The sequence below is a fragment of the Tiliqua scincoides genome, chromosome 8 (genome assembly GCF_035046505.1).
Source record: "Tiliqua scincoides isolate rTilSci1 chromosome 8, rTilSci1.hap2, whole genome shotgun sequence".
In the NCBI taxonomy this organism is placed as follows: Eukaryota; Metazoa; Chordata; class Lepidosauria; order Squamata; family Scincidae; genus Tiliqua; species Tiliqua scincoides.
The window spans coordinates 8035065-8062281 of NC_089828.1; the positions used below are offsets into that span (position 1 = coordinate 8035065).

A 27217-nucleotide genomic window follows, 5' to 3' on the forward strand; every position below is an offset into this window, starting at 1 on the left:
GGAAGGGCGGGGGAATGACCTTGCTGGCATCTTGGTATTTTTATTAGAATGGGATTGCTTTAAATCCTAGAATCCGAGTTGGAAGGGACCTGCAAGATGAGTGAGTCCCTGCCAAAGCAGGCAATCCACAACTCTGCTTAAAGACCTCTAACGAGGGAGAGTCTGCCACCCTTCAAGGCAGACTTTTCCACTGCCAAACACTTCTACTCTCAGGAAGCTCTTCCTAATGTCTAATCAAAATTTCCTTTGTAATTTAAACCCATTTGTCCTGGTCCTGCTCTCTGGAGCAACTGAGAAGAAATCCCACTCCATCTTCTACATGACCGTCCCTCATATAGTTGTAGAACAATTATGTCACCTCTAAACCATCTCTTCTCCAAATGAAACATGCCCCAAGTCCTTCAACCTGTCCTCACAGGACATGGTCTCTAGCCTAGTCACCCTCCTCTGGACCCACTCCAGTTTGTCAGTATGTCTCTTAACTGTGGCACCCAGAACTGGACACGATATTTCAGGTGAGGTCTGCATAAAGTGGAATGCAATGGCACCATTATTTCTTGTGTTCTTGATTCTATATGTCCACTAATACAGCCTAGAATTGCACTTGCCTTCTTTGCAGCTGCATTATATTGCCAGCTTACTTTTAACTTGTATCCACTAAAATGCCCAGATCCTTTTCTTACATACCACTGCCTAGACAAGTACCACAATCCTATATATATGCTTATGATGTTTCCTACCCAAAACAAAATTTCTTTTAACAAAATAGGAATGTTGTTGGGATGGGGTAAGTTAGCTAATGCTTCTGTCTTCAGCATATAATAATAGCTTTACTCCAAAAGCTGATGCATGGGAACTTCCCAACTAGATCTCTCTTCTTAGGTTCATGTCCATATAACCATATGTGGAGGGAGATATTTTTTTTGTTTTTAATGTAGGAGCAGTGAGTTGTGGGATCTTCTCCTGCAGTCTGAAGTGATACAGTCTAGGAGGCATAGGAGGGAAAACAGAATAAATAACCAGTTTCCAGAACCAGTTGCGCCATTTGACCATGTTGGTCTGACTGCATCTCTTTGCAAATATTTATCATGCCAAAAATGTGCAACAAACTTCAAAAGTGGAGGGAATGTTGTCGTTATTCTTTCTAGAAAAAGTATTCCTATTTTTTCTATAATTATTACAAATACTTATATGCCACTTAACAACAACAGCAAAAAGTTCACAAAGCAGTTTACACAGCAAAAATAAATAAGTGCAAGATGTGCGTGGGGCAAAGTGAATCACTTTAGATGCTTTTATCTGCCATTTTCTGAGCACAGGATGCAAGCTACCAGACTCATTGTTTGGACATGTTGGTGCTGGAAAAAACAGGAACTGTGGAAAAGGGCTCTGGAACTCTTGGGTAATTCCAATATTTCCAGTGGTCTGTGAGTAGGAGCCATTTCCCAGGGGAATGTACCCACTTCCCAACATCCTGGTTGATACAGGCCAAAGTGCCTAGAGGCATGTCTGATTTAAAGATGGTGTTGGTCTGTGCTCTTTAAGCATCTATTAACTTGCTATTATTATGCAAATAACACATACTAATTTATGCATGGTTAGATTATGCAGATGCCTCACCACTCTGGTTATTGAATAATAGGACAGGATTTGAGTCTCTTTCTTGTTTTAGAAGCACTTTTTTGAAACAAATTCTTCTGACTCTTTAATGGACTTTATAGATTCAGCAAATGCCAAATTTTGCTAACCATTTCTCTCTTTGTCAGCAGAACAGTGTTTTTCTAGCTAAGAAAAAAAAACTGCTTTTGGGCCTAGTGAAATGCAAACTTTTTCTTAATCTATTTTGTAACTTTTATGTGAAAAAGAGGTGTGTGAGAACCACTGTGTAAGGCCATCTTCTATGACTATTGAATCACAGCTTAAAATACCCAAACTACCACCAAATCGTGACTGATCCAACTCTAAAGCCAGAGTAATACTTTTATTATCTTTTACATTTATACTTTAAGTATTAATGTCCACACTTCTTTTCTTTCATCCAGTAGCCCTTTGACCCCACCTTTTACAATTTCAGTTCTCTTTTTTCTGTCTCCATGTGTAGACTTTATATATCTGCCAACTAGAGATGACAGTTCATGCATCTGAAGTGGACCACACTCCATGAAAGCTTCCTTTGAAATAAATATATTTAGTTTTTAAGGTGCTACAAGACACTTTGCTGTTCTGTGTCTGTGCTTGCCATTAACTTTCTGCTGCTTGGTTTGGGAGCCAGAAAGTGTGCATACCTGTTAAACAAGCAGTGATCTGATGTTGCATAATTTATGTAGTGACATCATATATAACTAGAAAACATCAAGCGTGATCTTGTAGGTCTAAGACCAATATATGGTGTGGGCATCACTTGATGGGGGGAAGATGCAGGGGAGGAACCGGTTCCTGGTCACTCCTGGTCACTTCGCACAGGCTGAATATACATCTGTTACACCCTGTGAAGTACATGTCAACACAACTGGGGGTTGAGGAAGAAGTATTCACACATGTACTCAGCATACAATTTAGTAGCAGGAGAGCATCAAAGAGTGAGTAATGTGAAAATAGATGTCAAGGCATGAGAAAGGGAAGCCAGGACTGCCGTGCCCTGCTGTTCTGACAAAAAGTGAAGGCACCTTGACCTATCTCCCTCAACAGCTCTTTGCTTGTGGCAGTTGTTGCAGGTCATTCTCACCCTTTCCCTTCTCAGACAAAGAGTAAAGTTTGCAGATGAGCATATGTGTTTTAAATCCCAAGGTCTGCAAGAGTTTTGTGCCATCCACAGGGATCAAAGTGCTGCTTTGCTCCAGGAACAGCACCTGCCTTTGGTTCCAGTAGCACCAGTTTGCCCAGACCCAAACTAGTTAATGGCAGCCTGGTCATGGCAGGAACCCGGCTGAAGAAGTCATTCCTGCCTACTCATACTCACAGCTGCTTTTTCAGGTCACCAGGCTCACATGTATCCTTCTGCATGACATTTGTGCATGTGTCCATTCTTCTTGGTTTTGGGGCAGGACTCAATAGCTCTAACTCAGAGGCATTTTCAGTATTGAGACAGCATGGACATCCTAAACAGGCAGTCATGTGTTTCCCTCCTCAGCTGAAAACAAAGCGCCTGGGGGCACAACAGCCTGTGCTAAATGTGGAACAGCTCTGGTTAGTTTCAGTAGGGATTTGCAAGTAATATTTTTTGATTGACTATTTTGTGAACCTTATGTATAATCACACCTCATTCTAAGCTATGAAAATCAACGGCTTCTGTTAGTCGGGTTTTGCAAGTACATAAGTGCTTTCAAGACTTGGGTTTTGATGACTATGGAACTTCATTGTAATTTTTTTTATTTACAGTTTACTTGCAAATGTGTCAATTTGCAAAGAAAACATTGATATATTGTGATAATTAGATCAGGCACTGCTGTTACCAGGTGTTTACACAAGCACACTCCAGGATTAGTTCAATCCAACAAATTCCTGATTCACTTGAGGTTTTGTTAACCTATGATTTTGTTCATCGTCGCTCATTTACTGTTAAGAAGAACATGGTTTTGGAAGAGGTCAGGTATAGTCTTTAGAAATTCTTAATTCTTTAGGAAAAAAAGTGCAGGGTCCAAAGTGCTTTCTGTTAACAAATTTATAGAAGTGGAAGGAATGTTCCTCTCCTGATGTGTGTGCAAAGATTTACTGACACTGGAGTGAATTGTATGACTTGAGCACGTTTTTATATTATGTACTGTAAATCCCACTTTTTGGTTCACAGGTCCCTAAAACCAACAATATAAAAATACAAATAATGATCAGTAAAGGCAGTGATAAATCAGCATCAGAGCAAATATAGCATTAGAGCAGTAGATGTATACTTTTATACATAATTATACATATACATACATAATCTCACAAAGGCTTTCGACCTGGTCAGCAGAGACGGCCTCTTCAAGATTCTCCCCAAGATTGGATGTCCACCCAGGCTCCTCAGCATCATCAGATCCTTCCACAAGGACATGAAGGGCACTGTTGTCTTCGATGGCTCCACATCAGACCCTTTTGACATCCGAAGCGGAGTGAAGCAGGGCTGTGTTCTTGCACCAACCTTGTTTGGGATTTTCTTCGCTGTCCTGCTGAAGCAGGCCTTTGGAACTGCAACAGAAGGCATCTATCTCCGGACCAGATCAGACGGAAAGCTCTTCAACCTCTCCAGACTGAGAGCAAAATCCAAAGTCCAGCTGAAATGTCTGCGTGACTTCCTCTTTGCCGACGATGCAGCTGTCACTACCCACTCTGCCAAAGATCTCCAGCAGCTCATGGATCGTTTTAGCAAGGCCTGCCAAGATTTTGGACTGACAATCAGCCTGAAGAAAACACAGGTCATGGTTCAGGATGTGGACTCACCTCCCTGCATTACAATCTCTGAGCATGAACTGGAGGTTGTCCATGACTTTGTGTACCTTGGCTCAACGATCTCCGACACTCATTCTCTCGATGCCGAGCTAAACAGGCGCATCGGTAAAGCAGCTACCACGTTTTCCAGACTCACAAAGAGAGTCTGGTCCAACAAGAAGCTGACGGAACATACCAAGATCCAGGTCTACAGAGCTTGCGTCCTGAGTACACTTCTGTACTGCAGCGAGTCATGGACTCTTCGCCCACAACAGGAGAGGAAACTGAGCGCTTTCCACATGCGCTGCCTCCGACGCATCCTCGGCATCACCTGGCAGGACAAAGTTCCAAACAACACAGTCCTGGAACGTGCTGGAATCCCTAGCATGTATTCACTGCTGAAACAGAGACGCCTGCGTTGGCTTGGTCATGTCGTGAGAATGGATGATGGCCGGATCCCAAAGGATCTCCTCTATGGAGAACTCGTGCAAGGAAAGCGCCCTACAGGTAGACCACAGCTGCGATACAAGGACATCTGCAAGAGGGATCTGAAGGCCTTAGGGATGGACCTCAACAAGTGGGAAACCCTGGCCTCTGAGCGGCCCGCTTGGAGGCAGGCTGTGCAGCATGGCCTTTCCCAGTTTGAAGAGACACTTTGCCAACAGTCTGAGGCTAAGAGGCAAAGAAGGAAGGCCCATAGCCAGGGAGACAGACCAGGGACAGACTGCACTTGCTCCCGGTGTGGAAGGGATTGTCACTCCCGGATTGGCCTTTTCAGCCACACTAGACGCTGTGCCAGAACCACCTTTCAGAGCGCGATACCATAGTCTTTCGAGACTGAAGGTTGCCAATACAATACATATACATAATACATAATCCATAATACATAAATTTCCTCTTAAAATAGCTGGGAGAATATCCCAGAGACCTGGGAAGTATTTACCTGACATTGAAGTGACATCAGAGTAGACATCAGGTGAGCTTTCGTGGCAAGGAGATTCCAAAAGGCAGGGCACCACAAACTGACCATCCCATTCTAAAATCCCCACCCCCCTTCCTTCCGAAGAAAGAGAGCACCCAGAGAAGAACCTCTAATGAAGATCTTAATGTATGAGCAAGATCAGAGGAGTCTCCTCAGGTACTCAGGGTCCAGGTCTTGTACAGCTTTGAAGGTAAGCACCAACAGCACTTTGAATTGTGCTCGGATGCAGATCAGCTACCACTCATGCTGTTGTAGGACTTTTGAGAGACATATCTGTCTGTGTGCTGGCAGAGTAGCTGCATTTGAAAACGGAAGTTTCTGAACAGTATTCACTGGCTGCTCCTCAAATAATGCTTGGTAGTAATCTAATCTGGAAGTTACCAGACTCTGAATCATCACTGCCAGACTGTTCCATTGTCTACGTATGCAAACATGAAATCAACATTGCTACCAAACCAATTTGTCCCCAGAGCTGTAGTTTTAGCTGGCCATGTAGCAGTGCTTGTGTGTGTTTCAAAAATTGTAGATCGCCATAATGTGGATTTGACACACTGAGAGAGCAATTCTAAGATTGCACTGAGCTGGCACAAACACGCTGTAAAACAGGTTTGTGCCTATTCTGGAGTCAACCAGGGCGGCGCAAGAACATGCACTGGCCTGCGAAGGTTGCATTCAACCTCTGCCGCAACAGAGCACAGTAAGTTTGCACCAACTGAGCTTGGCCGGCACAGGGGTCTGGGGAGGCATGGGGAGGATGAGGAGGAGACATTTCAGGATGGACGGGGGGGTCTTGGACAGGCCGTGGGCGGGCAGCGGGAGGGGGGCGTTCAGGAGCCGGCAGTTATGCCAGATCTTGACCCAGTTCCTGGGCAGCCCAGAGCAGCTCCAGGTTGCTCGGATCTGCGCAACCTCTTTAGGTGGTGCAGATCCGAGTAGCTCCATTGGGGTTGCAGCGGTTCTCCTCAGGGTAAGGGGAAGCAATTCCCCCTGCCTTGGGCTGAGCCACTTTCAGCCCAAAACTCACCAGCCTCCCAACCTCCCCATTCCAGCCCAAGCTAGGATTGTGCCGCCCATTTCTGATTCTGTATAGAAAAACATTAAGGAAAGTTTAAAAGGCAATGACATGTTGTGAGGACCACCGGAGATAATTCAGATGCAAAATGCACCATTTGAAAGAAGTTGCTAATCCTATAATTTTTTTCTTGCAGAGACTTGAATAGTTGTGATTAAATCAAATTTATTGGAGGACAAGGGTTTGTTTCACAATCGTGAAATTTCAGGAAAATGCCAAGAGTTGCCCAGTCGAATAGTTTGCTCAGACTTTACAACCTTTCTGCATTTCTGGCCCAGGACAAATCCATTACAGAAAGAAAAGCTACACTTCCTGATTTTCAGAGGACTAAGAGAAATGTACTTAAGCTGCTTTCCCTGGATCTGGCTAAAAAAAAATGCTTTCTCTGTTTTTTTAATACACTTGCAGATCTTTATTAATAAATTACATCAAAATGACTTGAATTTTGGAGGAGGGGATGTTTTTCCCTTCTCTTAAAAAAAAATAAATCTGAGCAAATAGTGCCCCTGGTATTGTAAAGCTTTGAATGTTTTCACACCCCATTAATTTATTACTTCTCCTTCTTCATCTTTAAATTTCATTTTTTTCTTCCAAAAAAAAAAAAAGGCAGCTCCCTGCTGCTTGTGAGATTTCCATCTTGTTGTTAATTTTCTCTGCTCCATATGGAGCACCAGACATTTCACCTGGAGGCTGTACTAGATTTTTCTATAGTGATCGCACTTCCGGAGGGCAGAACTGTCATTTCAGGTTCCTGGTGCATCTGTCTGTGCCAGCCTTTTTTCCCATTCTCTCTCTCGCTCCTTCCTTTCCATTGGCATAGGAGAGAGTGAATAACAAATTGGGTGCACCTGAGATTTGGATGATTAGTGTGTGTCTCTCTGTGTCTGTGTGTGCATGCCTTGCATCTCCGCAACTTACCTTCAGATCGCCCTAGGGTTGGGAAGGTCTAAGCAACTCCTGGTGTGGGGAAGTGTGCCCTCATATCGTCCATTTGGGGCTTGGCTTGGGGAGTGCAACCCTGAGCACAGGCAAGCAAGCAAGCGTGGGGAAAGAGTGCGAGAGAGGAGTAAATATTTCATCCTGCCTTGTCATTGATTAGAAAAGAGCCTTTAATTTCATCTCACCCCATGTTGCGATTAATTTGCATTCTTTGTCAGAAGTTAATGGAGTTTTTTATGGTTCAGTCTGAAATCCTTGAAGACATCAGTGAGTTGATCTGATGTTTATACAACCGCCAGCGGAAAATTTTTTGCCTTTGATTGATGGTGAGCTTGATGTTTATTCCAAACGGCTTTTAAAGCTGTTTTCAGAATTATTTGAATAAAATGCAACCAAGATATTGTTGTAACGAGCAAGATTATCTGTTAAAAATCTGTTTCAAATAAGGAGCATGATAAGTAGGGTATGGGGGGGGGGGAGAGAAACCCCCCAAAGAGGAGAAGAGAGGCGGTGAGTGGGGAAAGAAGCCCTTTCAAACATTTGTCAGGCTAGCGTTGAAATGAGTCATCACAAAGCTGAAATAGTGAGGCAGACAGAGGCAGTTTGATGTGAACTTCCCCCTCAGAAAGGGGCAACTTTTCCTGCCAAGCACTTCTGATTTTTTTCCAATCGCCAATAAAGTCTCTGAATTTTGCAAACTTGGCCAGTTCCCATCTCTTCTGCCAGCTTATTCTACCTGGCTTTTGCCAACGGTTTGATGAAGTGTTGCTGTCTTGTTCCTAACTCAAAGGGACAGGACTGTTAGGCCAGTTAGCTCAGCAAAATGATGACATATTGCTTCTCCTCGGGTAGAGGCACCCGGCGCGATGGAAACAAAAGTGAATAATAGCAAATGTTAAAGAGCTCTCTGTTGGGCATGGTCCTCTTTGGGGCTGATTTTATAAAGGTAGGCAGCAGTCCAAAATGTTATTAATGGAGGGTGGGGTGAAAATTCTGGATTGGATCAGTTCTCAAGAGTTATCTGCTTCTAGAGCCCCATGTGGATTCCAAAGTGCAGGCAGTGCTGTTGAGCTCATGAGGAGGGAGCATCTCCACGTGCACAAAGGGGGAGCCTGTGTTAGGCAACCCTTAACAGCGAGGGTAGGGCTACATCCAAATCATAGCACAAGCCTTAGATTGGGGCAATTACTTTCATCTTATGCTGTCACACAAATGACATACCATGGCCCTCTAAACAGTGGCATTGTTCTGCTGAGGTTGATGACTCTCAAGGCTCCATCAGACAGCAGGTGGAAAGAGCAGACTTTATTCAGTTAAGTTTTGTTTTTAATACCATTTTATTTTTTTCTAATTTATGTTGTTCACATATGTCCAAAATTTCCCTGTCCCAAAGTTTTCTTGAGGTCTCCCGTTCCATTTGAGGTGGCTGTTGGATGATGTTTCATGAGCCAGTAATTGTCACCTCTAGGCAGCAACTGTTACCCTGCACATGCCTGATCTCATCTGATCTCAGAAGCTAAGCAGGGTCAGGCCTGGTTAGTACTTGGATGGGAGACCGCTTGGGAATACCAGGTGCTGTAGGCTTACACCATGGTCTTTCGAGACTGAAGTTTGCCAACCAACCAACCAAATTGTCGCCTCTGCTGTGACATACGCTAATGACATTTGAGTCTGAGGGAATGAGGAATTGGGCTTCTCCCTTCAAGATTAAAGAATCTGATGGCTCCAGCTTATGAAGCAGCCATTTGTCATGTCAGAATGCTGGTCCATCCAGCCAGGGCCAACCGAAGACCTTCTGGCACCTGAGGCAGTGTACCAAGTGCTACCCTTCCCTTTCCTGGTGATATGCCAACCTCTGTTTCTCCCCTCCAAAACACCAACAACATTCAGAAATCTAGTCAAGAGGTCCTGAAAGCCAAATACAGTTTTCTAGGTACGATGCTGTAGGCCAGAACATTCAGGGTAGCATTTTCAGAACTGCTGCCTGTTCCACACACAGAGTAAGCTAGACAAGCACAGTTGAGGGGTGTCAATGCATTGGTGAGATGGTGATTTCAGGAAGAGGGGTTTGTGTGGGTTAGGTACTGGGGAACATTTTGGGACAAGCTGAGCTGCACAAATGGAACAGGCTCCACTTGAAACAAAATGGAACCAGACTGCTGGCATTTAACATTGAAAAAGTGTTTTTGCTTTTAAACTATTCCCTGAAGGGAAAAAATTGATGGGAGCTAGGTCGAATCCAGTTCAGGCCAATACATCCCTAAGGGATGAGGGTGTAAATGTTATGAATTATTCAAAAGCAGGAATAGGGCAATTAGAAAGTGAGCACATGGTAGGGCAGGACAGTATTCCAAAGATAGTTAAAGGCAGCAGGAAAAAAGGCACCCACTGACCACATTAGAAAGAAGAGATGCTGTACAGGTGTCTGTGTATAAATGCCAGAAGCCTGCAACCCAAGATGGGGGAGCTGGAGTACTGGGTTGCAAAGAGGGTACAGAATCCAGCAGACTTGAAAACAGGGGAAACAGACTCTTCCATGGAATCAGTGTGGGTGGAAGAACCAGGCTTCCAAAGTAATGTTGCACTAGGGACATGATATTAGTCTATCTTGTTCATTACTACCTGTTCTGACTAGTGGTAGTTCTGAAGTCTCAGGCACAGAGAGGCTTTTCCCATGGCTGCTGCCTGACTACTGGGGGTTGAAATTGGGGAGTGGTTTCGTGACTGGCTCTTGGAGGAGTCATTTGGAATTTATGGAGATCCCCTTGCCACGTGTTTCCTTAATCCAAAGCCCCACAGGTGTACCACTCCACTCTGATACGTGTGTGCACAAAGCATAGCCTTTCCTGTTCACTGCATTGTTGGGAACAGCCTTGTACATACCACAGAGGTGTGTGTGCGTGGAGCAAACCCTGACATCCCGGTAAAGGACTCGTGTGCTGAAATTGCTCCCACATGTGCCAGAAGCCTCTAAGCTGGGATGAGAAGTCTGTCTGGCGTACTTGGAGGGAGCCATGTGGAAGGATACTGCAGGTTAAAAATTCAGTTACAGGAAAAGTAACTTGTAAACAAAGCCCAAGGCAATGCTCACCACTTGATAATCTGGCCCTTATCTTCCAATTGCAGGTGCCTCTTGATTACTAATGAAGAGCCCCCCCCCCTTACGAGGGAAAGAAAAATTATTTTGTTTCCAGATTCCTTTCTTATTATGATTCCTGCTAATGCAACTGAATTTTGGGTCAAACAGCTCCTTATCCAAGGACTTCCATTTAAAAGCAACTTAGAGGTCTAAATAATTGTCTGGTTTTAATGGAAGCTGTTGCTTTTTGCGCCCTGATATTATTAGTAAGGTCCTAGGTCCTTTTTCTTACATGCAATCCATAGTATTGACCAAGTTTGGCCTGTGTTCATTTTGGCACAAGGGCCACTTGTCAAATAAGGAGAGAGGAGGAAAAAGCCCACATAACTCTGTTTAACTGGGTGCATACAAAAGCTATTTTGTGGGGATCTTTTTCTCCCAATTGACAGAAGTGTCATTTGAGTGCAGCCCAGCTCACATTAAAGTCAGTGACAAAACGTCCATTGATTTTAATGGTGTTGGATCACACCTGAAACATTCATAAAACAATACAGTAAAACTCCCATACTCTGGCATCCAGTTGTGATAGTCTGGCCTCAAAACAGCCAGCAGCAGGTTTGAAGCACAGCAAGTCTACATCCAGGTGCCTGGGCCTAGCGATTTCCCCAAACTACCATGATTTCATGAGCAATGGCAGTACCCCAACCAGGCACGGCCCCTGCCCCCTCCATACTCTCCCACCCCAGCTTTGCCAAAAGGGACAAGAAGAGCTGCCAAGGGCTGTCCCAGTCGCACAACTGCACAGTAGGTTCCTTCCCACCACTTCAGAGCCACCTGCTGTCCCCGGAAGGTGCTGTGCTGTGCTGCGCTGCTCAGCTGATGAGGAAATCCGTCGAGCATTATTCCTCCTGATAGTCCCACTTATCCAATAATCCAGTACCACCTGAGGTACCAAAGTTTTATCAGAAGACTACTTCTGTAAACCGAAGAGTAGCAGCGCTCGGTTTCAGAATAAGACTGATGCACTATGTTATCATCAACACTGTCATGTGTTGAGACATACAAAATTATGTAGGGGATGGACAGAGTGGATAGGGAGATGCTTTTTACACTCTCACATAATACCAGAACCAGGGGACATCCACTAAAATTGAGTGTTGGGCAGGTTAGGACCGACAAAAGAAAATATTTCTTTACTCAGCGTGTGGTTGGTCTGTGGAACTCCTTGCCACAGGATGTGGTGCTGGCGTCTAGCCTAGACACCTTTAAAAGGGGATTGGACAAGTTTCTGGAGGGAAAATCCATTACGGGGTACAAGCCATGATGTGTATGCGCAACCTCCTGATTTTAGAAATGGGTTATGTCAGAATGCCAGATGCAAGGGAGGGCACCAGGATGAGGTCTCTTGTTATCTGGTGTGCTCCCTGGGGCATTTGGTGGGCCGCTGTGAGATACAGGAAGCTGGACTAGATGGGCCTATGGCCTGATCCAGTGGGGATGTTCTTATGTTGTACTATTGAACTATTTAAACACTGTTCAAAGTGATGCTGCTTTCCATGCTAAATTATAATGCTGAATGATAATCAATACTAAATGATAAAGCTAAGTGATAATCTAATGCTAAATGATATTTAGCATTATCTATGCTAAATGATATTCCAAGATCTTTCAAGTCATATTTTATTGCATGCAAAGTTTGCCAGTGTTATTGTTCCCTTTACAGGAAATATGGGAAGGGATTCCCTGTTTGTTTTTCCTACATTTAAGGGATAGGTAAGCTCGTGACTAATATTATTCTGCACATGTTGAAATCCTGTACATCTTTCCTGGCGTGGCCAGATCTGTTCATGCTTAAAATGCTGTTCTTTGGGTTACTAAATTCATATTTGAGCATCTGGGTTCATTTTGTGCTGCTCCCCCCTAAAAGTTGATGCACGTTTTTTGTGAATTAATAGAAGTGTGTAGAAATAAATATAGGTTGAATATTTTAGGCTGTTTCGCAGTTAAAAAGAAATGACCACTACAGAGTGAAGCAAGTTTGACCTCAGTTGCACAAGCTACCATCTGTTGTCCTGGATGACTGTCTCACCTATCCCAGTATTCTCTGTACCAGGGGTCCCCAATTCCCGGGCCACAGTCTGGTACCAGTCCATGGCCTGTTAGGAACCGGGGGTTCTAAGGATGGAATTTGGGAGAGACTTTCTGCATGAAAGTACAGGTTGGCCCTCGGTATCTGCGGGTGTTCCATTTCTGAAATTCCTGTGGATGCCAAAATCCACGGATAATTGAATCCACAGGTTTCAGTCCCCTGAAAACCTCCAAAGGCAACCAGAACTGCACTTTCCTGCCCTCAGAATGCCTTCTGAAGGCCTTTAAAACACCACTTCCTGTTTCCATGCAACCTCTGCAGGCCTTAGAAGACCCTCCAGAGGTGAACAGAGCACAGCTCTGGTCACCTTTAGAGGGTTCAGGTAGGCCCTCCCCTGCGGGTTCAGAACCATGGATTTCATAATCCATGGGCACTGAATCCGCGGATAATGAGGGCCAGCCTGTATGTGCTCTGCCACTAAGCTGTTGGCTTTCCAGGCAGTTACATTGCAGGAGCGTATTTTTGAGGGCTCTGGTGAAACTGGTGAGATCCAAGGGTGGGCAGTAAAGTTCTGTCCTCCCTTGCCCTTACTAAAATTACTGCCATGGCGTTGAGTCATAGTTCCTCACTAGCATGGAGTCTAGAATAACATATCCTTTGAATGTGGGGTACTCAGCTGAAGCTGGAATGAGGACAGCAGTATAATGTTTGGAACAAAATTCTTGGAGGGCTGTTGCCAATGTCTTGTTTTAAAATTATTTCTAGAGACTCTTTTCTATATTTCTTGGCTTACCCATCTCCTTTGATTAGGTGGCTAGAGTTTGTCAGCTCAGAAATAAATAATGGGAATTTTATGAGTAGCACACTTGACCTGGGGTTAAGAGTAGCATAAAACACAGCTCAAGGAGAGAGAAATAGAAAAGGCAGGAGAAATCTTGAGCATTAGGCGCCTCCTTTTCTGCCTTTTTCATCACAGAAGCATGGTAATGGAGAGCATTCATTCACTGGCATGGAAACACTATTGTCTTTGACCCAAACAGTTTATAGGAAGGGAATCTGAGTGTTTAAATATAGAAAAATAAGGCAATTTCATCCTCAGAATTGCTAAGAGTTGGAGAAGAGATGGATGCAAACAGGTGCCTTCTTAGTGTTTCTGTGATCTGTTTCCAGGTACCTGAATGCTTCAGCCTTTTGTGTTAAATTTTGCTGGTGTGAACAGCCACATCTACAGCAACAGCAAACTTGTTAGTCAATGCAGGAAGAACTAGCCTTGGGCACTTACAGGTCTCTCCAGCAAAAGCTGCAGAGCAGATTCTAATCAGATGAAGAAAAAGAGAAAATGGAAAGCATGACAATTACATAGCCAAGGAAGAGATTCATTTTGAGTTTCTTGATTGCTGCCGCAACTCCAATGCAGAGATGACTAGTGGAGGACTTCTTGGCCATTTAAGCACCTTTTCCAGCTTGCCAGTTCCTGGAGGTGTATGGGATGTAAGGCTTTCCTAGTCTTTTCATGTACATTATGCACCAATTTCATCTGTGGAGGATAACCCATCTTTAAAAAAAAGAAAGTTTTTATGATGATTACACATTTATATTGACTACTTGGTGGTCATTGCCACAATCCTGAAAGATAAGGTAGCAAGATTATCTCAGTTGTATATCTTTCCACCCAAGCTGTCATTCCAGCCTGCTGGGTCATAGAAAGACTGGTGTGCTTTCAGGAGAAACCTGTGCACATTGTACTGGGATGAGAAGGGGACTCCTTCAGCTCTGCAGCTTTTTATGTTGAAAGTGTGTTCTAAACACCCCATGTGCCATAAAACTGGATGCTTTTGCATGAACTGTGCTCAGAGGCAGTGCAGTGGCCATAAAGTTGTCTCTGGTTCAGTTTGCTTCATCTTTTACTGAGATGCTGTGGTATTTGTGAGCTTGGAAAAAGTAAACAACATTGTTTTACAGTGAAAAATATGCCTACTATAAGTACAACTTGCATTGCCATTGAGGGCTTTGGAAAAATATGGTTGTCTTTCTTAAACTTCCTAACGGATGAAGAGAGGGCATAGCTGTACAAACGATCTTACCTGTAGCAATAAATCATAATAAATACATCCAGCTTTCCACAGTGCTTCAGGTATTTGTGTGACACAAAAAGCAGCACAGCTTTATTTGATTGAGAAAATGAATAAGTTACAATAATGTTGCATCATCAAGACACAACAAAACGGCAACCTTGCCACGCTCTGCAGTGGCATTAAGAAGTAATTGAGTGTCTTAAGTACTTTGAATCAGGTTCAGGTAACTGACACAGCTACGTACCTTAATGCATAATGGATGAAGCCTATGGGGCAATACAGTATGTCACTTTCAGAAATCATCCACTGAAGTCCAGCGGATGTGCACAATCTGCACACAAATGTGTCTTTCTGTTTGAAAAGCAAACCTCCACTGCCTTGTGGCTACATCCAGTTATGGAAAAGGCTTCAGGAGTCAACCTTGAGGCAAAATCCGGAGCCGGAGTCCCTGAGGCAGTTCATGGCTGAACACAGGCACGTTCTGGCAACTCCTGCGACACTGCTGGAACCAACTGTATTGGCCTCTGCCTTTCCATTGGACCATTTCAGCGACGTGGAGAGGGGGGATTTGCTGCATGGGTAACAGCCTATCCTCCATACCTACTTTACCCAGGCTTCGCGCACTGGAGAGGACACTCTGTTCCAGAACCACCATTCAGCGTGACACCATAGTCTTCCGAGACTGAAGGATGCCAACAACACTCCTGTAAGGCTAAAGGAGGCAGTGTCCAGGGAGGCCGGAATCAAAAAGAGGTGCCCAAGGGCTAATTCATTTGTTCAAATTTCTTGCCCAACACATTGCAAATGCCTTTTTTTGGTACGCTACCTTATTTCAAAAGGTGTTTTTTTGGGTTATATTTCAAATAGCGTTTTCCTCCAAAGCACCATTTGAAATGGGAGAACTGTGAATGGCACCCTCTGTGGACTTCTGGATAAACCTCCACAATGGGAACCAGTATGTAACTTGGGAACTTACTAAATAAATAATCTGAATCAGTGGTTCTCAAACTTTTTAACACTGGGACCCATTTTTTTAAATGACTATCAGGACCCACCTAGTTTTACAAGACTTCAAAAAAGGTGATATAGAAAGAAATAATATTTATTTACAAGTAATATTTTATTTGTTTGTTTAAAAAAACTTGGTCTGTTTCTCATCATGAGGTAGTTGTAATAGACAACCGCAAGACTTGAGGGACTGAGGGCCCAATCCTATCCAACTTTTCAGCACCAGTGTAACCTCAGTGCAGCCCTGAGGTAAGGGAACAAATGTTCCTATACCTTGAGGAGGCCTCTGTGACTACCTCCCCATCATAGGAAGCTGTGTATACCTCATTGGCACAGCAGCACTGGCACTGGAAAATTGGATAGGATTGGGCCCTTAGTTATGTGACCCAGTCTTCACCTGCCCCCACTACCTGGATGGACTTGGAAAAAAAAAACCACCAGGAAAAAGTGCTCAGACATTTATCTCCCTACATTTACACAAGTTTGCAAACTGCAGGAGCTCAGCTCTTTGCAGGGCAGTTAGCAGCTGTCTGGTTTTTGACTATCCTCGGGACTTGTGGCAATTATTAATCTGATCTTTCCATCACCCTTGTTTCCATTGGAGTAATTGCGGGAGGTTCTGCGCAAACCACCACAAATCGGGCCTCGACCCATAGAAATGCTGGTCTAAATAATAATGCTTTGGTACTGCCTTAATGTGCTGTCTTCCCCCAGTCTCCCAGAAGTGCCCCTTTCTGCTTGGAAGGGGAGTGTGAGATGCTTGTTCTGTGTCTCCTGTTTGACATGCAGGATTTGTAGGACTCTAGCATCTCTCCATTTGCTCTCCATGAGAAGTGTTCAGAAGTGTTTAGCCAGCTCTTCTTCAGAGGTCCTTACGTCCCATGCTTGTATTCCATGTTCTTCCTGCGGGGCAGGGCACCCTGGGGGATAGAATCTTCTTGCTTCCCTTTGCAGGGCACTTTATCCACAAGTGGCAGGTTCCGTGAGCCGCAGGGTGATTGAGCAGCTGTGCTTTCCCTTCCCAGGCTCATTGCCCCCTTCTGTTGTCCTCCCACATCATGTGTAGCTAGAATTCTGCACCTCACTTTGGAGAACAGGGGGGAGGAAACTGCAAGTCGTCCTCCTTCATAAGCCCAATTAGCTCTCATTTGCTAGTAAATATTCTATACAGGTTGTCGGCCAGATATTTTGCCCCCTGTAATGTAAACAGCATATTGTGTTATGCTGGATCTTAATAGCTCCAAATTGTGAATAGCTGAGAATAAATATAGATACAGCATGCTCCACTTACGCTCTGTGTTGCTTACTCTGCCTCTTTCCCCCAGATGTAGGCCACTTGTTCTATAGACTTGCTCAGGACAACATGCGCAGGCCATGGCGTCTGTGGAAAAGGGAGTTTTTATGTGGTTCCATGAAAATAAGATGTGGGAGGAGGGGGTGAGAGCTTCTGTGCACCATGATGCAGTTTTCTGTAGAGTACTGCTGGGGGGGGGGATGCAGCATGTTTCTCCCCTGGAATCCTCCACAAGCCTTAAACATCCTCATTCCTGAGGATGACGCTCGTGAAATGTAATTCCCCAGGAGGTTTTCCTGCCCTCCCATGTCTGATGCTCCACATGTGCAGTTGCAGGATATACACTTCAAATATGCTGGGAAATGTCTGCTCTGCCCTGCTGTGATTTCTTCCTGGGTTTCTTCCTTTTCCATCAATTTCTTCTGTCAAATGTGATCCACCCTGCTGCTACTCAGGAGTAAGGCTGCACCATTTGACAAGTCAGGCACAGTTTTAAAACCTTTTCATCAACCAAAAAGATGCCCCTGATAACCCAGGTAGCAGGTGTACGTTTGTGTCCATGTTTGTAAACATTTCTAATGCAGGGGCCTAGGAAACCTGCAGGTAGTGAACAAGGTGGACACTCCCCTTTCCTTTCACGCATAGGAGGGAGATCATGGTTGCTAGAACACAGGTGTTGCGTGCACCAGCTCAGAAACAAAGGAGATCTGCTACAGAGCTTTTGTGTTGATCTAGCTGCAGACTTACACAAGTTTAATTAATTAATTAATCAACTAAGAGCCCACTCCTGACTAAACTCCACCCCCCCCCCCACAATGCATTCTTGCAAACGGAGCACATGCTGTATCCTGCACGGTGGGGGACAGTCCCAGAGGCCACCTCAAGATGAAAATGTTGGAAAGCCTTCGCTTGGCTAAGGGAATGAGAATGTTTATTATAAAAAGAGGAAAGTAAAATGTTTATTTTCTTCCAATTTTTCACTGGGGGGGGGGGGTTTCTGCCACCTCCAAGGACTTGGATGCCTCAGCAGCCTGCTGAGCATCCAGATGCAGGAGCCGTTGTCCTTGACCTTCTCCTTCTTCCATAACTGACCAGTGAACAAAGAACCTGGCTTTGAACTAGTTCATTGACACTTGAAACCCACCTGATTCCCAAGAGCTGGAAACTCAAGTAGCTCAGGTGAACCAAAGTACCTATACCCACAGGGACAGACTAGTTAGCATCCTATAAAATGTAGCTGCCCCCTTTGTGCATTGGCCTAGATCTGATATCAGGAGCATTTCATGCTTTACATGGGCTCACTCACCCTACCTGAACTGAGTGAGTACAACAATATGAGTAAGCAGAGCAAGGGAAGGACCTGGAGAAGTCATGTTTGGCTTGGTTTCACTTGTCACCTGCCTTCTAACACCATTGCCAATCCACCCCAGTTCCCTTTCTTCTTCTTTATGTATTTATTTAAGGGATGTTTATACTCCCTTTCTAAAGACACAAGGTGGTTTACAATTGGCAGGTTGCTCATAAACCCCATTTTTTTTTAAAAATGGGGTTTTTACAGTTATTGTTCTATATACAATTCATAGAACCCTCAATTCCTCCAGATGTTTAGCTTTCAGTGTGTGGTCAGCAACCTGGCTGCACTCTGACACCTTCTGAGCCTTCTTTGCTTGGGTTCTGAGTGCCTTCTTTTTATTCTTGCATCTTTCCATTCAATATTTTGCAGCGGTTTGATACAACCTTCTTGTATTTTCACTATTGACCTGCCTGGTTTCAGTTTGCATGAACTGCTTGATTTTAAGGGGACTCCCCAGATCTTGGGACTCCCTGGAAAGCAGGTTCTCTCCAAGATGGCTTCCTTCTGTCTGGGCTCTCCAACTTTGGGTGTTGGCAGTGAGAGTCACCTTTTTCCAATGCATCCCCAGTTTACACAGTTAAAAGGGGAAAGCAGGGAGATGTATGCCAGGTGCTTAGTACCAGACACAACCCATGTCTGTCTTTGAATCTGTCTTACCTATACTGCTTTACTGTTTAATGCCAACAGTACCCTGGTTGTATTGCAGAGCAGAGAAATACTATAGCTAGCCCTGCCCTGCACCCCAAAAGAGAATTTGTCATTGACTTACAGCATTGTTGGAAGATCTGAAGAGGCACAGAAAACTGGGATTTTAAAGAAATGTATTTTGAATAGACCATCTTTGTGGGGGATGCTCCAAAATATCTGTCTATCTTGGTTACATTTTTTTTTATAATTTTAGATTTTCAAATTGTAATAACCTGAGTTGATGGGTTAAAATTTCCAGCAAATACAATGAGGGTTCACCAGTGTTTTTGATGCAGTGTGTATTTGCCTGGGAAGCTCCCACATCCCCATGTGGGAAACCATGAGAGTGCCCTGTTTTCTTCTGCTGAAGATCACAAAGGTGGAGGCTTCAGAAGAACCCTGATCATGGTAGAACTAGTTTTCTGCAATGTTTTGCCCTTCTCCCCCCCATTTGGGGGGGGGTGGCCTGGCCTTTTTACTACTTGTATAAACGATTACTTAGAGGATGATGTCTCCAGCTAGCCAGGAAAGAAAGGGAGCTTCCAAAGCCAACAGCCAAAGTACAGCCATCCATCATCCTGGCAGTGCCCACCTGAGAATGGGGAATGGAAGGCCAAGTTAACTGTGAGCAAGCCCCAGATGTGTTCGGCAAAGAAGGAGACCATGCAATGTGGCTGTTACAAAGAGCCACACGATCTGATACATTTCTGGAAAGTTGTAATTAAATCTTTGAATGGCAGAGTTCTAAGGAAGTCAGTGTGTCGTCTCCCCTACAGGAATATGACAACATCACTGGTCTTACCTGTACCGACAGCGTCTTTTCAACATTTGCGGGCAGTGGTGAAGGAGCAGTCAGCTGACTGTGGCTGCTGTGGCAGGACCATACTGATAGCATATGAACAGTCCCCTTGGTTTGCCTTTTTGAGTTGTTTTGCTGCAGTCTTTCATAACTTAATGAGATTACTTCTGAGTAAGTGTGCAGGTCACAACTTCGAGGCAAGCTGGTGGTTTGAAACTTTCCCAAACTCATTCCAAAAAGTTGTTTAGTTTTCAGTTCAAGAAAATAGCTGTTTAAATTCTGGAGGATATAAGAAATTCTAAAAAGTGTAGTTTATAAACTATTGTTCTCCAAGAACGGGCAAATAGTTCAGTCACATAATTAAAGTTTCCTTAAAAGTGGGGGGAGAGCAAATTGTGAGCAGACATTGGCAGCAATCCAAAATTCTAATTTCTGACTATGATTTAATTTCAATTTTAAATAAATCGGTTTTTAATTTAAAAAGAGTGAGCTTCATAACATTAGCAATGATTGCAACATTAAGCGCAGTGCTCACAATCTAGCAATATAAAACATTATTTATATCTGAATCGTAAACAGCCTTTTGAAATGGATTATGGTTTTTCTCCCTATTCTAATACAACCTGGAGGGTACTAAAAAGTGTTCTGTGAAATTAACATTCTGCTGACTTTCGCCTATAAATGAGAAGCGAGCTATTAACATTTGTGTATTTTCATTATGTAAATTGTGTTAACACATGCCCACAAATTGCCACCAGCGATACAATAATTTTCTCTCAGTGATCATAATGTGTCCAAGTGAGTCATTTTGATTATGACATGCTAATTACATATTGCCTCCCCTTTCTTCCCTCCCCCTCTAGATTCAGAAAAACCAGGGATCTTTAATGGTAAGCTTTATGAGTTCGGGCAAAAAATTCACTTTTCTTTTTCCTGATGGCTGCTTCCTCTGCATGCTTGAATGCCTTGTTTTAAACTTAGCAAATTGCATTTTGCGGAAAATGCAAACCTTTAACTGCCTGTATTAGATTAGGTACCATTAGAAATAATAGGACATCCTGAGCCGCAATGTTTTGATAAGAGTTTTCTGCTGTTGATTAATCTTGCTATATTTTATTGCATTAATGATTTTTTTCTTTCCACTCCACTGTAAAGATATTGCATAGCGCCTAATACTTCTTTTTCCCTCTCCCCCCAACCTTCTCCTCTCCATCACAGCCTCTCCAGTTACTCCAGTGCATTGTTGATGAGGTGAGTCGTCGTCTTATGTGCTTTCACTCCTAAAGTCATTCCTAATGGACTGGAAAGCTTATATTTTGTTTCCTAATGAAGCACAATGGCCCGACGTCCTCAACTGCGAGACAAGTTGCCTTGTGCAGCTCTGAGCTGCCGAGTGCCGGCTGGCCTTGTCCTGCTTTATGCCGTTTTTGACTCTTCCTATTGAATCTTTGGGAAAACGAGACCATTTCCAGGGAAGTCTGTTCCTCCTCCTGGATAGCGGGGACCCGAAAGCCCTTGAATTAATTGGTCATCTCTCCACCTTGCCAGATGTGGTAGTGCAAAAAAAATGAAAGCTGTTGTTGTACCTTTTAAATGAGGCTCGTGCTTAGCACAGCTTTAGGTGCAAAAGGAACCCTGTTAAAAGGGGTTGAGGGTGAATTATAAACAAGGGTGGATTTGAAAGCTGTGTCTCCTTTTGGGTTTTGCTGAAGGGAGAAAACTAAAATGGCAGGCACTCTCTGGTTCATTTCTCTCTCACACCCAAAACTCCATCCTGTCTGAATGTGTTCATCCTACTCCAGTGGTTTGCTTTGAAAAGCAGGAGCATGAATACATGTGTGGATCTCCCCATCCCCAGCGGCTGCAATGTGTGTTTCAGTGGAGGAGGCACAAACCTGGATCCCCTCTCATCTGTTGAATGTTGTAGAGCACCCTGCATGTGCCAGATGTTATATTGTATACTGGAGGCCCAAGGAAGGCTCTGGATACCCCTTCTCCATGCAAGTCTAGTCCTATGTTACAGAACTCCAGCTGTTCAGGTGTCTGCCTGTTGGGCCATTCAGTAGTGGAAAGCTGTGGTGAACACTGTGTTGTGTTTTCTTCAAATGCTCCTGTCATTTAATGTGTGCACATGTCAGTTTGCGGTTGCAGAGAACCTCATGAGTCGTCATCCCCCTTCCACACGCACACACAGTTTCACCAGATTGTTTGCTTGAAGTGCCGTGTTTGTCAAAGGAGTTGGAGGGGCTACATTTGTCCAAGCCTGTGGAATTCCTTTTTCAATCAGGGCTGCTTTTAGCTTTGACTGTATGTGTGTGCATGCTGAGAATAAACCTGTCGTTTCCTTTGGAGGGCTGACTTTTTGTGACAGGGTCACAGAACTCCTTGCACCATAAGATGATCAGTTTCCCCCACTCAAAGCCAAGCACAGTCCACTTCCTTGTACTCCGGCGGTGATGCTTGTTTGCTTATGGAACACTGTAGGATGCAACAGCACGTGCAGTTAACCACTCCACAGCCTCTGAAGTTCGCTCCCTATGGAACAGGGCCATATTTTGGTCCCATTACTGGCTTGGGCTGCTCCATGACAGCTTAATTATTTCCAGAGCCTTTTCTTATTAGGTCAAGGACATTTGGCCAAGTACCTTGTTGTGAAGCAGGCTGAGGCTGGAATTGGTACAACAGAACCAAAATTGAGAGGCGAATCTGGCTTACGGAAGGCCACCTAGTGTGAATTCATAGCAGAGGCAAGATTGGAGCCAGGATTGGCCTCACTTGATGGTCTGGTCAAGTTACGAGCATATGTGGTGAACCAGTGCTATATTGCAGAGCTGTGATGTGGGTCATAGCATCTGCTTCTGTGCATGAGAATTGCACCCTAGGAAACATCGGAAAAGCCACTTCTGTCCAAACCACTGGCACAAGGGTTCCCCCTGAGCAAGGTGTCCTTTGTAACAAGCCGCACCCTGGCAGGGGAAACAAGGACACTACTAAGGAAAGGACTGAGTTTGTCTGGGAAACGTCAAGTAAAAGTGGTATACCCTGTGTGGATGTCTGCATGCCTGTCTCCCATTCCTGTTTCTTATGAAGTGCCAAAAACAACTGGGTGCTGAACAGAATATGTTTGTGTTGGCTTCCTGATAGAGGTATCCAGAGGAAGCAGGCACTAGGTTCATTCATGCATTACCCATTATGTGTTTTTCCCAACTTGGAGTTAATCTTGGCTCTGCTCATGTTTTTAAGCTTTTCTCCCCAGCCATGAGGACTAACAGCTTGTTTTAAAAAGAGGCTCAAAGACAGGCCACCTGCGCCTAAGCTGCATTCTGTACAGACGGGTGCAATGAAAGGCATGCTGGTTTCCAGGCTCCCTGCTTTCCCACTGAAGATGACTTCCATTTCTCCTCGGGCTCTGCTGGATGCCCCACAGTTTCCCCTCCGTTTTTCCGCCTTGATAGCAGCCCTGTTTTGTTTTCCCTCCTCGCGTGCTTCATTCTCTCCCTGCTCCCCTCCCTCGGCTCTTTTTAAGATGCAGCCCTGTTGGGGGAGAATAATAGTCCCCACTTATTGTGGTAATGTGTATGTCTTTTTCTAAATAAGGACCTCATGAGAGAAGGTCTGTTTGCTCTCTGGTATGGCGCAGCTGCTGTTGTTTTCAGTGCGCTCATGATAGCGCAAGTGTTAGCTATTAGAACTGTTTAGTGTTCTAAGACTGATGAGCTCGGGCCAAATGCTCCCCTCTGTGACAACTTCATGAGAGCAAATAAGGGCTAGAAAGGTCCTAAAACTCTCACAGTGTTGGAGGAGAGTGGAGTTGCTCCTCTCTGTGTTAACTTGCAACTGTTTTTGCATGGTAAGTTACCTTCCTGCATCCACTACTAGTGACACACATTTCTAAACCTAGTACAGCAGACACCACAGCAACCATTTGCATACTCTGCAGGCCGCTTGTACAGGGGAGGTAAACTGGACATTTGCATAAGAGCCCAGCACAAGGGCCCATGTCTGGTGGTGGTATTAGTGACCCATTGTCAGATTAGCTTTGTAGCCAGCTAAGGCTAGAAATGTTGTCCAGACCAAAGAAGCTCCAGCATGACAAGACTGTGGTCACATGACTGAACTATTAGTGAGTCACGTGAATTCACACACATCATAGCACAAAATTATGGTGTTAAACCAATGGTAAAAGTGTCATGGAGCTTCCGCACTCTGCCGTGATGCCTTGCCTTTGTTTTTTAACGGCCATTGTCAGTCTCCCACCTGTGTTTGCTCACCCATCTTTAGCATCTGGTCTCCTTTCCTTTACCATTTTCTTTCTCCTGTCCCAGTTTTGAGCTGCTTTCTAGAAGATCCTCACTACTTTCTGTAAAGGGAGAAGAACATATAATGGACAAACTGCCTGTCAGTGTGGGCTTGGTCGGAGTTCAGTGTATCTCTGTGACACAAAAGATGGGAGGCCTAAGGAACTCCCCTTTCACCTTAACACATGCAACCTTAGACACTGTAAACCTTGATCAGAAGTAGCAGCACTAATCTGTGCTGCCCTCTGTGACCGAGGGCTTCAGGATCTGATCCTACTCGGAAGCAGATATGTTTCTAGCTTGATACTAAAGGCCGGGTCTCATGAAGAAGCTTTCTTTGCAGGCTGTTCAGGTTGTTTTGCAAATGCATTGCATTGATATGTTTGACATTTGATCCCTTATCTGAATCTTGTCTAGGAGAGGAAGAACCAAATGTCGAAACAGGTGCCTTCTCTAGATCACTGTCTAGCATTCTGCAATAGTTAGACTGGAATAGCTGTCACCTTCGGTCTTGTTTCTTACTATCAGGAGTTAAAATGTCATACTTCTGTTTTAAGGTGCATTTTCAAAAATTGCTGCAGCTTTAAAAAATAGAGGAAGAGCCTGTAAATGCAGTGTGGTGTACATTTTCCTCTTTCTGGTGTTAAATGTATGTGTACAGAAGAGAGTCAAGTGTCAGAATGTGTCTATCCATCATTACTTCCTTCCTGCCCTGAATGTTTTCTGCTGCTCTCTTTACTGGAGCCAGAAATTGTGACCTTACCCATGTGCATGATTCAAAGGCTAGATGGGAACAAGGTAAAACTACAGGTAGGAATAGCTGAATAATTACCTTTATACCAACCTAAGAAACAAATCTTCCCAAGAGGCCGAACTCATTTAATGGTTCCTAAAAACTCAATCTTGCGGGTGTCAACGGTCATGCTTGATTATTTGCGGCAGTGTTTTATGAAAAAGCAATAAGACTGCAGGGGGCGTTTACAGAGGGGTGAAAGGGAACAATAAATGGTTTCAGTTTTCTTCCAAGGGGAGTCCCTCTGGTGGAGTCAGGCACTGGCAGTGTTACGTGCTGCTATGCCTTGCTGCTTGCAACTGTGAGAGGAAGAGAGATGTGCAACAAGCCTTCCCTGCTTTTCACCTGCCAGAATTTCAGGGACAAGGATCACCATTTTTGCTTATAGAGAAAGCAGCAGCAGAAGTCACTCCTGGTGATCTGCTAGTGATTTTCAGAGTATGTTTGAGAGTATGTCCGAGGGTTCCTTGGGCACCTCTCAGGTGCTCCTGTGTGAGAAGGTCAAGAAGAGAAGGGAATCTTCCCTGAGAGCCAATTTGTTTGCCACTGCTGGTCTTCCCTTGCCATGTGCAGCCACAGGAAAGTATTGTGGCTTTTTTGTGTTCCTGGAAACACTCTCAGTTCATATAGAGGAATAGTGAGGTCAGTTCATGCTGACCAGTGCTTTGCAGGACCCAGGTTTGTCCATGGAACAGGCCCCAAGAATCCTCTGCAAAATACACAGTAGTCTCACAGCAGACATGTTGATATGGGAAGTGTTCCCTGGAGGTCAAGAGCCACCAAACTGGTCAGTCTTCAGAGGCCTACAGCAACATAGACTCACTTCATTTCAGTGACACATGAGCACCTCACCTGCACTTATCTGAAAGTTGTAGAGAAACACTACTTGATGAATCACAATTCAGGGGTCACTGTCATGCAAGTCTTAGTGTTGGCACAGCTAGAAATAGGGAATGACTCCTTGTCAGGAACTGGTTTACCTCAGTGATTTTTGGGGGAGAGAGGCCGCTTATCCTCCCTAAATTGGCCACGCACAAACCGTCACTTCCTCTGCCTGACCCTTGGCAAATCATTAGTGCTCTTCAGGGTGTTGGCTTTATCTCTGGGGTCTCTGGCTGCAAATCCTTTCTTAAGGTGCATCATAAACTGCACTGATTTTACCTGTTTACGCTGGGTTCTAGAGGCCACCTTGCTGTAGAGAAGAGCAGTTGGCTGTGAGACAACCTGAAAAATTTGGTCTGAGTTAGACCAAACGCTGGGTATAAACTGAGCAAATAAATACTTATCTGACCTGATCATGTTAATACTGTGTCTTCCTGAGGCTTTAAAAATGATCTATATATTATACATAATATATAGATTATTTTAAAAGGAAATGAGGGTGAAAGGCAGGTCATAGGTAAAGTCATGTACGCACTATTTGTGTATGACTTTCCTGCCTATGTTGTGTTCAGAGCAACAAGTCACATGATAAAAGCAGTCACATAAATACATCAGTAGCAGTAAGTCACTGTATTAGTGTGACAACTCAAAGGATAAATTCTTACCAGTAGTATCAACCTTCCAAGGTGGTGAAGCAGAATGATCAGTTCTGGGTGAGGATGGATAACTTGCCACGGAGCTACATGTTTTTGTGGTTGAACACAGTAACAGGCAGGATCAAGGGCTTCTGAAGAATTACTCTTGGGTCATGAGCAGCCCCTGAGATGTGGCAAGGGATTCAGGGCCCTCCCAAACAAGATTGCCAACTTGAGCAGCTGCTTCGCGAAGCCACTTCTGTCAGCTCTGGGCAAGTGGGTTGTCAGCACTGCACCTGGAGGACTGTCTGTCCCACAAATTAAATATCCAGGAGAGAGTTTAAAATTGTACCCCCGCCACCCTTCTCAGATTTTCTGCTGCTACGCTTCCTCGTTCTGCTCGAGCACCTTGGTGATGGGTGCTAATCGCACAGTGCCAAGCCAGGGTCTGCTTCGAACCCCCCACATATTAAACATTCTGAACTTGTCCTTTCACTCATAGATTGTGCATAATTAATAATTAAACAGCTTCTGTTGTAATGGGTTGACCTTCCTGAACTGTTCATTATTCACAAGGCAAAGGCATCAGTCAAGGCATCCTTTTCCACCCTGCCTGCGGTTGCCCTTCCCTGCACTAGTGGTGTATACACACAAACAATGGGGTTTGTGGAGAGTTGCAAATCTTTGTGGAAATAGAGAGAGAGAGTGTGTTCATCTTTGTTAGAACAGTGGGAAAATCTCAATATTTTATGGTTTTTAATCAGCACAATTATTTGTCTTCCACCAAAAGTGTGAATGAAGAAGTTCAAATTTTCTGTAGTCATAAA

General features: G+C 44.3%; 1 protein-coding gene and 1 pseudogene across 2 annotated transcripts in view; both read left to right on the top strand.

Annotated features, from left to right (window-relative positions):
- The window catches only part of MAP2K5 (mitogen-activated protein kinase kinase 5), a 148603-nt gene that overhangs the window by 92934 nt on the left and 28452 nt on the right, over positions 1 to 27217 (top strand). For both annotated transcript variants that reach the window (XM_066635045.1, XM_066635047.1), the window contains 2 exons: positions 20646 to 20672; positions 21001 to 21033. In XM_066635045.1, coding sequence (XP_066491142.1) covers positions 20646 to 20672; positions 21001 to 21033 — 60 coding nt within the window. The remainder of the gene's footprint in view (positions 1 to 20645; positions 20673 to 21000; positions 21034 to 27217) is intronic.
- Positions 8865 to 8981, top strand: LOC136659625 (5S ribosomal RNA; annotated as a pseudogene).